This window comes from Ammospiza nelsoni, chromosome 1, assembly GCF_027579445.1.
Source record: "Ammospiza nelsoni isolate bAmmNel1 chromosome 1, bAmmNel1.pri, whole genome shotgun sequence".
Taxonomy (NCBI): Eukaryota; Metazoa; Chordata; class Aves; order Passeriformes; family Passerellidae; genus Ammospiza; species Ammospiza nelsoni.
Genome location: NC_080633.1, coordinates 42,053,491 through 42,068,533, shown reverse-complemented (window position 1 = coordinate 42,068,533; position 15,043 = coordinate 42,053,491). Strand labels below are relative to the sequence as shown.

The following is a 15,043-nucleotide window of genomic DNA, read 5'->3' as shown; positions in this document are numbered from 1 at the left end:
TACCCAAGTTTTTGTGTGTGACTCAGTAAGTCTTTCCTCTATCTTATATTCAAAATTAGTATAATCTGACTGAAAGGTTACTTCAGTATCTAATTTAGACATTTAAATATTGTGGTTAACTTTCTAATACAAGACATATTTTTCCCTTCAGTCTCCAGATGAAAAGATTGCTGCCAATCCACTATGTGCATATGAAGAAGGAGCTGTCAGGACGCAGGACACTACTGGTTATGATCTTCTCTGGATGCAGACAGCCTTCACCTGAGGGTGCTGGAAGAGTTGGCCAACATGAGAGCTACCCAGCATCTTCACCTGGGTGATGAGGGTGCCTGGGCACTGGCTACTGCTGCACCTCTAGGCAGGGCAGCAAGCTGTATGTGGGAACCTAAGGGCAGGAAGCTGAGCTGCTGAAAAACCATGGAACAGCTTCCTGAAATACATTGATAAATGTTTTCTTCATTGCTCATTAATAGCTGAAGAAGAATGGACAGGACAAAAAGACCATTTGACTGGTTGAAAACTGGCTGTCCTGACAAGCTCAAGGTAGTACACAGTGGGCTGGGGTCCAACCACTGGCTCACAGAAAGTAAAAATATCCCAGAGGCCAAAAGGAACTGTGCTAAATTGAAAAGAGTGGCTGATATGCCTTGTGGCAGGCAGGATTTCAGTCCAAAACCTGAAGCTCATTCTTCCCCATGCTGGGCTAAAGGGTCCAGATGTGGGCACCCTCTTGTGCAAGAGGAGTATTAAGAAAATCTAGAGAGGTCAGAGTGCTGTGAGGCGTCAGGAGCCCAGATCACACAGCCTGTCAGAAGCTGGGGGAACAAGGCCTGTTCCAGCTGATGAAGAAGGGATACTGATCAGTGAATTTCAGAAGATGAAATCAACACTTCCCAAGAACTGCAACTGAATACATATTTGGCTGCATGCTGAGATTAAAAGCCAATTTTTGTTTTGATATGCCAGTCTGAAAACTTTGCTAACTTATGCATGGAAAAGCAAATCAAACCACCATGTTTTAGAAGACTTCGAAACAAACAGAGATGCTAAAAATACTTTTGGAACTATGATATCATAAGTAACAAAAATAAAACTGCTACTAAATAGTCCAAAATGTTGAAACAACTACTTTAGGCTAAACCAAACGTTGATCATCTGGCTTACAAGCTGTGAAGGTAAATGAGTTTCACATTTATTTACCTGTGTATGTCAAATAGATGACACTCAAGAATACAGTACCAGCAGCTAGTGAGACGCCCAAGAAGAACAATGTCTGAAATTCTTGCTTTGTTAATCTGTCTCTGAGATACTGCAAAAATGCATAAGCCTGCAGCAGTGCAAAAACACCTATGAAAAGAGGAAAGTTCTTGTTTAAATGCTCAAAAGCAGTACACCTGTTAAAGCAACCAGCATATTTGACAATATTTGAATTGGAAAAATAAACATAGGGTACACCCTAACATCTAGAAACTAGTATAACATCACTTTCTGACAAATAACCTTTAATACTTAACAGGCATGACACTTGCAAAACCAGAAGCTTCCAATGAGATAAAATATTCTAAAGGAGAGAATCTCCTGAAAAGATCTCCTGAAAAGCACATTGCATTGATTGACAGGAATACAGGTTAACATACCTAGCTAGATGTGGTAAAAAATTAAGAGACAGACTTCAGGCAACACACAATGCTAATACAGAAATGTATGCAAACTAAGTTACTGAATAAAACGGGAGTAACCAAGTAAATATTAAGTCAACTGAATTATATAAAGTTAGTGTTGAAACACCAGTATTCAATGGTGAAGCACCCAACATACTCAAAAAGGCTGTTAAGTGTTTAACATTAAACCCAGAACTTGGACATGGTATTTCAGTTATTATTCATTTCACGGTATGTAGTCAGATCAATCCACTGATGAATCCTTTCATCAAAAGTGAAAATTCAATGCTGGCTGGCAGAGGAACAAAATAAAACAGAAGTGTATCATCTTTCTTCAAATTAACAAAGAATTCAAGGTACACAATGAAATTCACTAGGTCTGAGCTCATAGCGAAAGACAAAAATTCTATTCACTAAATAAATGTAAAAAATCTTCAGAATCTGAATATGGCTAGGTAATTTTTTTCTTTTTCCATTATATTCAGATTGTTGCAAGTCTCCATTTTGAAAGTATTTTTGTGTTAAATTTTAATGATGTCCCAATACTCTCCCAAATACATTCTGGTAAGTGACTAAATGTAAAAAAAACCCCTTGGGGAATCTAACAAACTGGACTCTATCACACAAACAGTGCATGCAGTTAAACTCACTGTTAGCAGAGGTTATTGCTGTCAAGAAATCAAGATGTCTGACTGCCAACAACTATGGAAAAATCAACTTAAAGAAATCAAAAAAAACCTCCAAACAATATTGAAAACGGTTATTTTAAAAAATCACCCTCCTGATTAGTAATTTGTATTTAGCCTGCATTGAAAAATTACAGAAGATTATCAACTCTAAAACCAAACGGCTCAGTAAAAACTGTGTTACCAATGTTTCTACTGTACATTGGAATATTTCAATTGTACACCGTGTGAAGGCAACATTGTATTGCAAACCAGCAGAGATTATCAATGTGTAAAGTTAGCACTTGTCAGAATGCTAACTGATCCAGTCTTATGGAAGCATTTTACCTCCGTTAGCTCACACAAAAAGAGGATATGGTGTCAATTGGAAAGAAAACTTCCCAAAAGACACTAAATTGTACCTCTTTCTTTAACAATTTGTTTAGTTAGCTGGTGTTTTTTCTAATACAAGGAAATAAAGCTGCAAGTGTTTGAGGTTTTCCTGTGCTAAGGAGGCTGTTGGATGCAGAAGCTTCATTTTCTTACCTGCAGCTGCCATGTGTTCACTTGTTCTAATTGGCTGAAATCCCACAAAAGGTATCTGCATGGATAATATTAACCCCACAATGTAGAAAGTGCTATATGCTAGGAGAGAAAAATGTGAGGAGAGGGGAAGAGAAAGATGGGAACAGAATTAATACACATTTGAAAAAGCATTGGCTCCATCGTCAGAGAGGAGTCCACCTTCTCCCCTGACTCCACTGACAGCAAAACAGAACTGTAGTATGCTAAATATTTCAGCCATCTGAGTTTCTTTTTTTCTTCACTGACTAGAATAAAGCTCTCCATTGCAACCCATTTTAGTGGATGTAGCAGCATACTGTTCTTTCAAATTGCAGTTTTATCTCTTCCTAGGAAAATAAGCCATTTACCTAAGATTCTTCAGCTTGTAAAAAGTTCTCTTCCCATCTTGGTTTTGAGAGTCATGGATATAGAAAGAGCTCTCAAAAAACAAGTGACATAGGAAGCTTTCCATATGAGGAGAAATTGAAGGGATCAGACCTCAAAAAAGCAAAACCTTTAAGAGTCCACTACTTCTTTAGAAAATGCAAACAGGCACCATTGTTCTTTATTTAACACAAGAGCAGAGGGAAGGCAAGAAATTGAACAACAATAGAATTAAAAATTAATATTAAGCATATGTATTGATAGATCTGTATAAACCCTGGGGACTTATAATCCCCCAGAAAACAGAGGCCAAGAGCATAATTAATTACTATTATTAATATGAATTCTTATTGAACATGCATTAACATTCATATACTTTATTTTGAAAGGGTTTTGGTCCTCAATATTACAAGGTGAAGAAGAGATGGAAGGGGAAGGTAAGAATACCAAATCTGAAAAGCCATGAGGCTGATTACATTTGAAGTAACCAGCCAATCTGAAGTCCATTCCTTCAGTGGAAAACAGCACTAATTCACCTGTCATATTTTTAAACTCCTACAAATCCTAAACCACTATCTGGCTGTAGATAACCTGGATCTTACCAAGAGATCCCTGTTTTCATGGAGCCCTTTAGTAACTCCATGAGGTCAGTTCTGAGGAGTGCATCACTGAGCTGTGGTGTCATTGCCATAGCACCTATGTGGTCTCACTGAGGGATTATGCTCCCAGGGCACTGTCTGAGTTCCAAACCAGTCAGAAGGGATGGTTTATTCTTTCAAGCACCTGTACTGCACAGCTTGGCCTAGCTACTCACCTATGCCCTCTTAAGTCACTGAAATGTGTTTTTCCTGCAGGAAGCTCAATTTTTGAAGAATTCACTACAACATAAATCATTTACTGTACCATGCAACTGTTACAACACTGCCATCCTGTGGAAGTTCAATGGTTGGCATAAATCACTACATTTCACATTTGTTAGACCACTGTAAATCACCATTTTTAAGCCCAGTCCTGCAACTGGTATACTTGCTATGTGCACTGCCCATCCCCATCCCAATCCCTTACTCCCACTTCTTTCAAAAAGGTACATACTGCCTGGTACTGAAAAGATTTTTAAAAAAGATAATTTCCACAACATGACAATTTTTCTAGGAAGCTAGAAACATCAGGGCAATATATCATCACTAACTTTAAATATTCTTTTATATTCTACAGTTCACACAGTCTTTGCAAAAATAAGGAGTTAATTTTGATTCTTGCATGCTGTTCTTATGGCTATAACTTTGATCAACTCCAGAACAAAATCATTCTGACCTACTGTGGATAAAGTCATTTTACAAAGAATTTAATTTGCAGTATACCACACAAACACAGGAAAGACCTACTTAAAAGCTTCTCTGGAGAGTATAATCATATACTGGAGACATTCTTTCAATTAATGGATTACAATCACCAGAAAAAAACACTCAATCTGAAATTTTAGAACACTGAAGTAATTGATATAAATATATGCCTGTTTTAATGATAAAATACAAGACATATAACAAGGGATTATTGAAATGAAGTTTTAAATTCTGGAAGATCCTCACGTGTTTTATTAAATATATTCTGATAATTATACAGAACCTAAAAAAATTGTATGAAAAATTATAAAACTGAGGTGTGCAAATATAACATAAATCTATACCCTTCCAAGTGCACAACCAATTATTTTTTAAACATATGAGAAACTAAAGAGAGACTACAGTGATAGAATATAGTATCAGTGGTTGCTGTATCTGAATAAAGAAGTTATTCACTGCTCTGTTAATACACTGGAATTGTAAGCTTGTTCATAATGATTAAACTAGAGTTTCTGAATGAAAGGCACTGGCCATTGTCAAGATGAAAAAATAATAAAAGCACAGCTTGAGCTTTCAGATGGAGGTAGCATCATCACTATTGATGCCAAATGGGTCAGAAGCTATCTGGCTAATAAAGTCATCTGCCTTCCAGCCCTAAAATATTTTAAAATTGGCAAACCCTTCACATTCTGGAAATTTTTACTCATTACACGATTCTGAGTTACATTCCCAGATATATCAATTATGTCCCACTAACCTTTTCCTTGGTGTATGAACACTCTTATGAGAAATATATATCAGGAATCCACCACTATTTTAAAAAATTTGGTTCTGACAAATACTGTTCTCTACATTTATGTTATGCTGGATTAAACTTAACACAAAGAGCCTTTATAAAATGGCTCATGCTAGCTTGAAATAAATGTAAACAACTGATCTAGAAATTAAAACCCCCAAAATTCTCCATAACAGTAAAAAGTATGTAGCTTTTGTTATCAATTGTCAGCTGACAATAGTTTTCAAAAGTTTTAGCTGCACGTGGTAAGTTTTTTAAGAATGGTAAGACTGTTGCAGGCGCAGTAGCAATTGCAACAGAAACTCCCCCAATATCTTTATTCTCCCTGCTTCAAGGAGCTTTTGTAATCTCTTCTCCCTATCTGAATAGTTTGGAGGTGAAGCACACTTGAATTTCCTCTCAGAAGTGCTTGAACATTCTTACCTGTTTTACAAAAACATCCTGTTAAACAAACCTAGAAATGACATAGTAATGTGAGCTGTACAGACTTCTCTAGGGCCTCCTATGAAAGCTTAAATTAAGACAGCAGTTGCAATGAAACAGAGAGCACTGATCACATTTTCATTCTGACAGCTCCATGGCAGCACATATCCCTCACTGCTGAAGGGCAATAACATCTCAAAACACTGCAGCTATTTGCAAAACAAACATCTGCCAAACCCTTTAATTCCTATGAACTTGCTGTACTATTTTTCCCACATGAGTTCAAAGACTAGTTAATTTAAAACTGAAAAAGCAAGAGCATTTATTCCTTATTGTTTCTGGCTACCATATTGCTAATTAGTTGATCTAATTTTCTCTTGCCTAATTCAGAGAAATCAGAAAATGAAAATATTCAGTAAAACAATTTTAAACAGAAAACAAGATTAATTACTTCCCCCTTAAGTTAGGAAGAAGTAGTTAATGAAGAAGTTAACTAATACTAACAAATCTAAGATGGGTTAGAGATTCTTCTTTCTCTCTTTTAAAAATTTTAATCAATTTCCAATTCTTACTTACATAGAGTAGCATAGTAGTATGGAAGTAATATTTATAGTTTTGATAACAAAAATTCAAAACTGAACTTGAGTAAATTAAGCAATTGTGATATATAGTGGTTCACATATATGTACTTGAAGTAATTTCTCTAGCAGGGACTAAAAAAGCATTAAAATAATTGAAAATACAAAGATAAAACAGTACTAAAAAGAGGAATAAAATATATTTACAAATATGAAATGCTTTGTGATTACGCTTCAGCACACATGTTCTCCATATACCTATGGTAAAGGCTTCACATTAAAAGTGTTCCAGCTAACTTCTAAATCTCTGAATACCTGAATTGCTTACTAAATATTCCATTCACACACCTACATCATGGCCAACTGATTTTATTGGTAAAGTGTCAGTAAAAACAGTTTACACAGTATTTAAATGTCAGGCAAATCAATTAAAAAGTTAGGCTCCCAGGATCCCTATTCACACATTCCTGAAACTGGAAGGAAGGCTGACCAATTAATCCAATAAAATTTTAAGGATTCCCATGGAGTGGGCAGACTCTTACTGTGCAAGCCTTTTCTCAGTGATCTAAAACTTACATGGCTGCTCAAAATTTCTTATGCCTTTATCTAGATGTTTGCATAATTTCTGCTATATAAATTTTAAGAATACCAATTGTTGGAAAAGAAAAAATATAAAACATTATTAAAGGCACACATGTAATGCATATTTACAAGATATTAATAGGGTTCTTTTACATCAAACCACCCATTTTTCTTTCCCATTCACTAGAAAGGAAAAAATTAATTAGTAGCAATATATATGAAATTTTGTAAGTGCGAGTATGCTTCAACTCCTTATTTCCATGTTGTAGAAAATAACTGACTATAATCAGTAATCAAATTAAAACAACTCAATCTGATATGCAATTACTTAACACCCACTTGATACAAAACACATCAGTACAATAATTTTGTATCTCATGTTTTAAGTATCAGAGAATGACTTTGCAGTGAACAGAACTTACCAATGTAGACTCTCCTGCTGTATCTCTGCATCAGCAACAGAACAAACACATGCAGTGGAATAAGGTTGATGATGAAAACATAACCACCCCATGCAGAGACCTAAGACAAATGGAACAGGAGATTAGACCTGAAAATATCTGCAAATTCCTAGGACAGCCCATGGTGGATTTATACATCTTGATGGTCTGACAAGAAAACACACAGCCCATCTACACAAGCAGTCAGAACTACTACTAATACCACCAGAATCCTCTTCAATATATATTATAAAAGAAAAAAACAAACCTCAACAAAGCCCACATATCAGAGGTGTTTGAAATGGGCTGATGGATTTCCTAGGCTACCCTTCCCTGGATGTCCTCCTTCCAAGCTAATCTGGCCATACTGGCAAACAAATGTTATGCTGGAGGCCTTTCCCCATGGTGAAGGCTGCAACTCAAGGCAGTGGAAGGATCTGCAGGGCCATGAGCTGGGCTTTGATGATCCTTGGGGTCCCTTCCAACTCAGGATATTCTATGATCTCATGTAGGATGCAAAACTTTCTTTGACAAATTTAGCACCATGCACTTTTTGCCGAGGACAAGGAACATTATCTCCAGCTAGAGAGGGAAAGGGAGCAAGGTGCACCTCCAGGAGCACAACTCTGGGACCAGAGCAGCCAGTGCAGGTTGCAGTGTAGGGAAATGAACAAAGGGAAGAGTATGGAAGCACATGAAATCAGGACTGAGCACTGTGGAATGATATACAACAATATTATAGACATTGCAAACCTGGGGCAACAAGAGCTGTTGAGAAGCTGTTGGTGTACTTAGAACTGAAACACTCCAGTGTTATTAACAGATTGCTGGTTTCAGTGAGGATTTAATGAGCTATCATTACAATGTGCTATCTAAATTTCTAACATATTTAGAAAGGCTTATATTGACTAGACAATCTGTATTTTAACATGTCCTCTTGTCATATTACAGTCTAGACTTCTCCCATATGCACCATGCCTAACCTAGATCTTCATTTTTAGCATGCAGTAGCTAATGTGGTTTTCACTTTAATTGTACTTTAGGGTTTAGATTCACGTAGCTATTTTTAAAGCCCTAGAATCCAAAAAGAAACCCAAATTACTATGTTCTATAGAACAAATTCTAAAAAAAACATGAGGCCAAGATTACTGTCTTTTGACACTAATACTACAAACCCCAGCATTTCAAAATTTATGGTAAGCAATTCAGACAATACAAAACAAGTAGAATAAAATAATCAAAGTTCTCTAATAACTCATTCCAGATTATCAAAATCCTAGTGCCTAATTACTTGGATGAAGTATTGTGTTTTACACAGCTAAATTTATTTAATGGGAGAAAACATGTACCTGAAGACAGGTAAGACAGAATAGAGTTCAAACATGCAAATAGAACACTGTCAAATTCAGGGAAAGGTTTGAATGAAGGAGGTCAGAGCTTGCATGGACCAGAGACCTGCATCCCTAATTATCAAAATTTGAACCCAAATCTAGGCACTGAAAATTATACTGAAGATGCACTTTGGAACTTTTCAAACAAAACTGAGGCATCCTCACAGACTGGCAAAGAGTGAAGACATGCTATTACTCCTACAGGATTGCTTCAATGTAAAGCCTTCTTTTATTTTACCTCCTTGCCATGAAAATATGAAGCAGAAGCTGATGAAGTAAAACAAAGGCTAAAAATATAAATCCAAGGAGAAAACACCCTTCTCTATATTGAATCCAATGCAAGGCTATGAGTCAAATTACCACAGTGAGTTAGGTATATATTCTAAGGCAGATTTAGTTTCAGGAAAGATTTGTCAGTTCATGCAATATCCCTTTGCCTTTCAAGCTGTTGTCCAAACTTCCCATTGAAGGACTGAACTCTTACTACCTCAAAACTCTAATTTAACTTCCAATTTACACTGAAAATTACTAACTCCACCAGAGAAAGACAAATTATTACAATGTAACAAATAGAAAATTATGTTTTGTCCTAAAAATATACTTAAGCAAAACATCTAGAAGGGCAACTCCACAAAATTCTTTCCAAAAGGTAAATACAATATAGGGAAGGCCATCATATGTGGGATGATGCAGATACAAGCAATAAAATTCTAACATCTATTCACTGAGATGTGAAGCTAAGCTACAGATGAATCTGAACCTTTCATGAGCTGACAGAACTTGAAAGGAAAATAACAGCACCCCCCATTTATATGTAAGGATTGACTGTCATGATTACATTGATTCTTAAGTTCAGATACCATATGCACACATGATCACATACTCTTACATACAATCCCACACACCAAGATGCTAAGAACCTGTTATTGTGTGATTTTTAGCAGTAAAATTGTGAAAGTATTGTATTTTTTATTTGTATGTTTATGAAGGCACTTTGAGAGGATCTTACCAATAAATTGGCACAATATAAAAAATACTGTGCTATACAAATATTACAACTCAAAAATTTACTTGCAGCTTTTATACTGGACTTAAACATGTACCAAAGCTACAGAACCTTTTCACTACAAAGCTATATAAACAGCAGTGCTGTGTATAAAGAAGTGGCTCTCTATTAAGCAATGTGGCAAAAAGGAGGAGAAATGGAATGAATAAATGTACTTAACAAGAAATAGCTATCTTAGTATCTTTGGTGACAAACACAAGGCTATTATTTCCTATATTAACTGCAAAAGTCTCCCAGAAAACCAAATGGACATTAAAGCTAGAGGAAAACTAGACAGCATTCAGACAACCTTTGAATTAACCTTGTCTTAACTCCTTGTTTTTGCAAACTCAGTTACCTGATGATAGGAAAGCATTATTTGAGACCTCAATCTTAACTGTCACCAAGCAATTAGCCTGACTGTCCTAGCACTGGCTATTTTGAGGGTAATTTATTTTTCATACAGCCACAAAAAGTTTATCAGTTAGGGGAAAAAAACCCACATTTGACTCAAACAAGAGAATTCTTAGTGTAATGTTTTCGAAGATGGAGGAGGAGGAAAACCAATTCCCTCCATTTTTCTATTAGTTTTATCTCCTCATGTTTACTACTAGTGTTTTCCCCCTCTGTTAGCCCTTAGGAAAATCTCTGCAATAGCTTTCATTTTCATAGATCAAGAATGAAAAGGGCATTTATGATCGTTTATTATGACACTGAAGTAATTCATCAGTTCTGGTGGTAAGCTTTACTTGATGGCATAATTATACCCATACAAATAGCTTTCAAAATTATAAAAATGTAACTTTGTCCTCACATTCTAAATATTCTGATTATTATTGTATTATGGTAATGACACACAGACACATAAACATTAAAATTATACCTTAATTTACCTGTACTCAAATAAAAATCCAACTGAATCAGAGCACCTATTCACAACATGGGAAAAATTGGCAAGTGAAGTTATTATATTTTCATTTTGTCCCCCAATCAATCATGTTTAACCATGTTGATTTAAATACTTTACCTTTACATACTATAGTCATATATACTTTAGTCATATACTTAAGGTTTTAATAACAATACAAAGCAAGAATTTTATATTCTGGCTCCAACATAGATGAAAATAGCCTTATTCTCTTCTTTGTCAACATATGAATTATGTAAGTTACTCAAATAGTTTAGCTATTATATATACAAAAGCCTTACCATGTAAAAGTAGGATAGACAGCAGCAGATTGTCCAAAAGACTGACCCAGTTTTCACAGACTTCACCTGGAAAAATAACCAAGTATTTATGAATGACAAATCCTGAACAATGCTCTAAAGTTTCATCCCAAAACAATTGTTGAGAGAACTTTAGCCTGCATCAAGTTGTATTTGATGCTTCTGAACTGATGTCCATAAAATTGTAACACAAATGCAATTCTTTCACACAGAAAAGGTTAGATGTATTTCTCTAGCAAAAGCATTCAATCCAACTCTCTGCCTTATGATCTGATGTAGAAATGTAGTTGCAATGGCTCTGTGCTACTTTCTCTGAGATGTTAGAGCACTTTATAATTCTAAGGGAAGACCATCCATGCCTCAATTTGTCTGGCATCTGACCCAACTCTGCCATTACAGACAAAATAGCTATTCCAAAAAAATTCACTTAAGGTTAACAAGAGCATCCAGATACTACTAAAGGTTTAGCAGGATCCAGAAACTGCCCCAGGAATATGAATTTGTCTGAAACTGATGGGGGTGACTATAGTAAGGGAGAACAGGAACAAAGAACAGACATTAAAAAACACTAGAAAGTTGTCTATAAAACATATTTGATTCTACAAGAGCTCATGAAAACATTATTGCACTCTGCAGTTTAGTTAAATATGAATTCCATAAGAACAGATAACTGCTATCATATCTCAGTTACTCTAAAGTAACAACACAGATTGATTCTATTATTGTTATCAAACACAGCACACCTTCCCAGCTGCAGCTTATTCTAAAACCAGATTAAAAAATACTGCATTTAAGTAACACCAGTCACTCAGTCATGAAAAATTCAGTTCTCCTCCATTATATTCCTACCAAATATCTCCCAAAGTCTGAAATACTCTAAAGCTAAAACATCTGTGGATATGCATCTGCTTATGAAAACCAGAACTCTTGACAAAATTATGGAGAAAGCTGTAGTGACCAGGTATTATATTGAGCCCTCTAAATGAAAAGTGCAGGCATTCCAGAATACACAAGAGACAGTACCCTACAGTGTCTGTGCTGAATTAACAATATAGTTATGCTATTCTTGTTATCTCCAAAGTGGGTTCAACAGCCCAGAAATACTCTAGCTTTCCTAAATTCCTTCCTGCAAAACTACCTTATGGATCAAAACTACCTCATGGATGCAATGCCACACAGATAAAGGAGAGGCAGACATGTTGCTTCAGCAAGCAGGCAAATGAAAAGACATAAGACTGGTTTTCTAAGCACACAAGAAACACTAATATCTGACTGTAGACAGCTTTGACCATTTTATTTCGATACTGAACTCAAAGCCCAGACACTCCATACAGTCAAAAGTCTTTAGAGAAGACAATTTAAAGCACTTCATATTCACAGTCTTCTCTGAATATGCTATATTAGCTTATTATCTATATAGCTTTTCACAGCTATATAAGGAGGCTAACATTTGATGCACACAACACTAACACCTCCAAACCAAAAAACAAACAACCCCTCTGTTTGCTTTAAATTTCTAGACTCATCATCATTTTTATTACTACTACAGGACACACACACTTCAGTGGAACTGTGCTTTTACAATGCAAACTGAAGAGCATGATTATGGAGTGGTTCAGATCATGTGACTTCTCAGTACTTGCCTAATCAAGAGCCAAGGGGAAGAGAGATGAGAGGGAGGAAAATCAGAATTCAATGGATTCTAAGAAAAATCAGTCATTTGGTTGGAGGAGGAACCAAAAAACCTTTCCAAAGCAAAAGACTCAGCAATTACTTACCCATAAATAGTATGTGAACTGCAGTGCAAAAATAGCTATGCCTTCATTGTCAAAAGATCCTGCTACTGATCGGGATATGTAACCTGGAACTATGGCAATAAAACAGGCAGCTAAAAGCCCTGCTCCCTGGTTCCACAGTTCTCTGGTGAGCAGGAAAGTAGAAATAGCTGTAAGGCCGCTAAAAACTGGTGCTAGAAACACACAGACATCTCTTATATGGACTGTCACATTTAGCATATTTAAAATCCAATGTATAAGGCCTGCTGTCACCATCAGTCCTGGGTATACCTACATGGAGATAAAAACCAAAACAAACCAGAACACTAGGTTATTACAGAAAACTGTCATGGTATGCATGTTTAAACAGAACTTTCAATTGAACAATAATTTTTAAGCTGATATAAGCAGTGAGTATTAGCATAAGCTAATAGAATTATTTTAGTACTACTTTAATCATGTTTTGACAACAACACTGAATACCCTAGGCTCTTTTAATTTTATCCAAATGCTAACAATAACATATAATCTACTTCATAAATGAATGAGCAGCATACAGATAACATCCCATCTCGCTTGACATTTATCATATAATGAAAACAATTTGTCATTAAGGTATGGAAGCAGAAACCAAAATTTGAAACAGAATTTCAAGCCAGCTACCAGTTTTAAGGAAATAAAAAAACAAGCCCCAAAAGCCTAAGACATCAAGAAGAAACCCAAAATTTCCCAGTCATATCCATTTTCCTTTAAAATGTACCATGCTATTCTTTCACTTCTTGGTGCCAACAGGGAGAGAAAACGTACTTCAATAAGAGTTAATTTTTTAAAGATGAAAAGTTTATGGTCAGTCAGTTGAATACTACCTTTTTACAAGGTATCTGTAGACATCTTTGGATACGACAGATTAAAACAAAGTCCTGTAAAAACTGAATTAATATGTGCACCAGGAAAGGTAGCATAGACTTACACAAATCTATTGAATCCACCATAGAATACTGGAGAACTTTAGAATATTCTTAATAGGAATTCTACCCTCCCACATTTATCAACATTAGAAAAATCAATACATCCTAGGCAAGTTAATATGTACTTCACCTGCCTTAGTTTCTTTCAAAAACTAAGAAGGACATTGTACTAAATTGAATTAACAGATGACTGAACATTCCCCTGCATATATTTCAATTCTTTTTCTTAAGAGGTTTTATTTTGTATAAGATAGGTGTGAAAAACATGCACTTAAATGTTGCATAAAGAGTGTCCAGTATCTCTAAGATACTAAAACAATGGTGATCTAACTGCTACAAGAAACTTATAAATGCCTTTAAGTGGTATATACTGGCATTAAAAAGCTTTAATGAACTTTCACACATTAAGAAACACGTGGCTGCATTACTTAGTGTTACTAAAGCTATTCCAATGAGTGATATTTGCATTTTGACTCGGTAACATTGTTTTGCATACCTTTCCTGTCTTGTGACTTGCACTGATACCAATCTTAACTAGTCCTGATGTTTTGTACAGGTGCCACACTGATCTAATTTCACATGGTCTTCTCCCAGTGAAATCCTAACTTTTTTCCATACACACATGCAGTCTACTCACCATACATAATTGGATTAAAACTTGTACCTTAAGAGATTTAGATAATGATTTTTAATTTTTTTTTCAAAGTTTTTCCTGTTTTGATTTCATATAGTGGAATTGTAGGAGCCATAATACCCTGATTTGTTACTTATTAGAATTTCATATGTAAGGAAGTTCTGTATTTCTTGGTCACAGTGTACTATTGAATAAGACATGATGACTTAGTTTCTGCAGCTAAAAATGAAAAACATCTCGATATTCCCTCTGCAGCAATTTGACAATTAAAAGCAAATTTTATTAAGATTCTCCTTTTATCAACATCATATTTGTATTGAAAGTTCAAAAAACTTCCTAAAAAGTCACCTTTCATTATTTTTTACTTATTAAATTGATTTTTTAAAAAGAAATGTATTATTACAATACTTACAGTTCCACCTACTATTCTTCCTAGTGGATACCATGCTCTTTCATCAAACCAATTTAAAAATTCATAAAAGCCATGAGATGCAAGATGATGTGTTGATCTATAGTTAAACCTAGAAAGAAACAGAAGGATAAGATAAAATCAAGAGCTTTAGCATC

At 35.4% G+C, this 15,043-nt stretch overlaps 1 protein-coding gene across 1 annotated transcript in view; it reads right to left on the bottom strand.

Moving 5' to 3' along the window:
- Positions 1–15,043, bottom strand: part of STT3B (STT3 oligosaccharyltransferase complex catalytic subunit B) — a 51,161-nt gene that overhangs the window by 13,784 nt on the left and 22,334 nt on the right. The window contains exons 2-7 of the mRNA XM_059470618.1: positions 14,889–14,997; positions 12,878–13,165; positions 11,082–11,147; positions 7,419–7,518; positions 2,873–2,971; positions 1,201–1,347 (exon numbers count right to left, since the gene is read on the bottom strand). Of these exons, the coding sequence (XP_059326601.1) occupies positions 1,201–1,347; positions 2,873–2,971; positions 7,419–7,518; positions 11,082–11,147; positions 12,878–13,165; positions 14,889–14,997 (809 nt within the window). The remainder of the gene's footprint in view (positions 1–1,200; positions 1,348–2,872; positions 2,972–7,418; positions 7,519–11,081; positions 11,148–12,877; positions 13,166–14,888; positions 14,998–15,043) is intronic.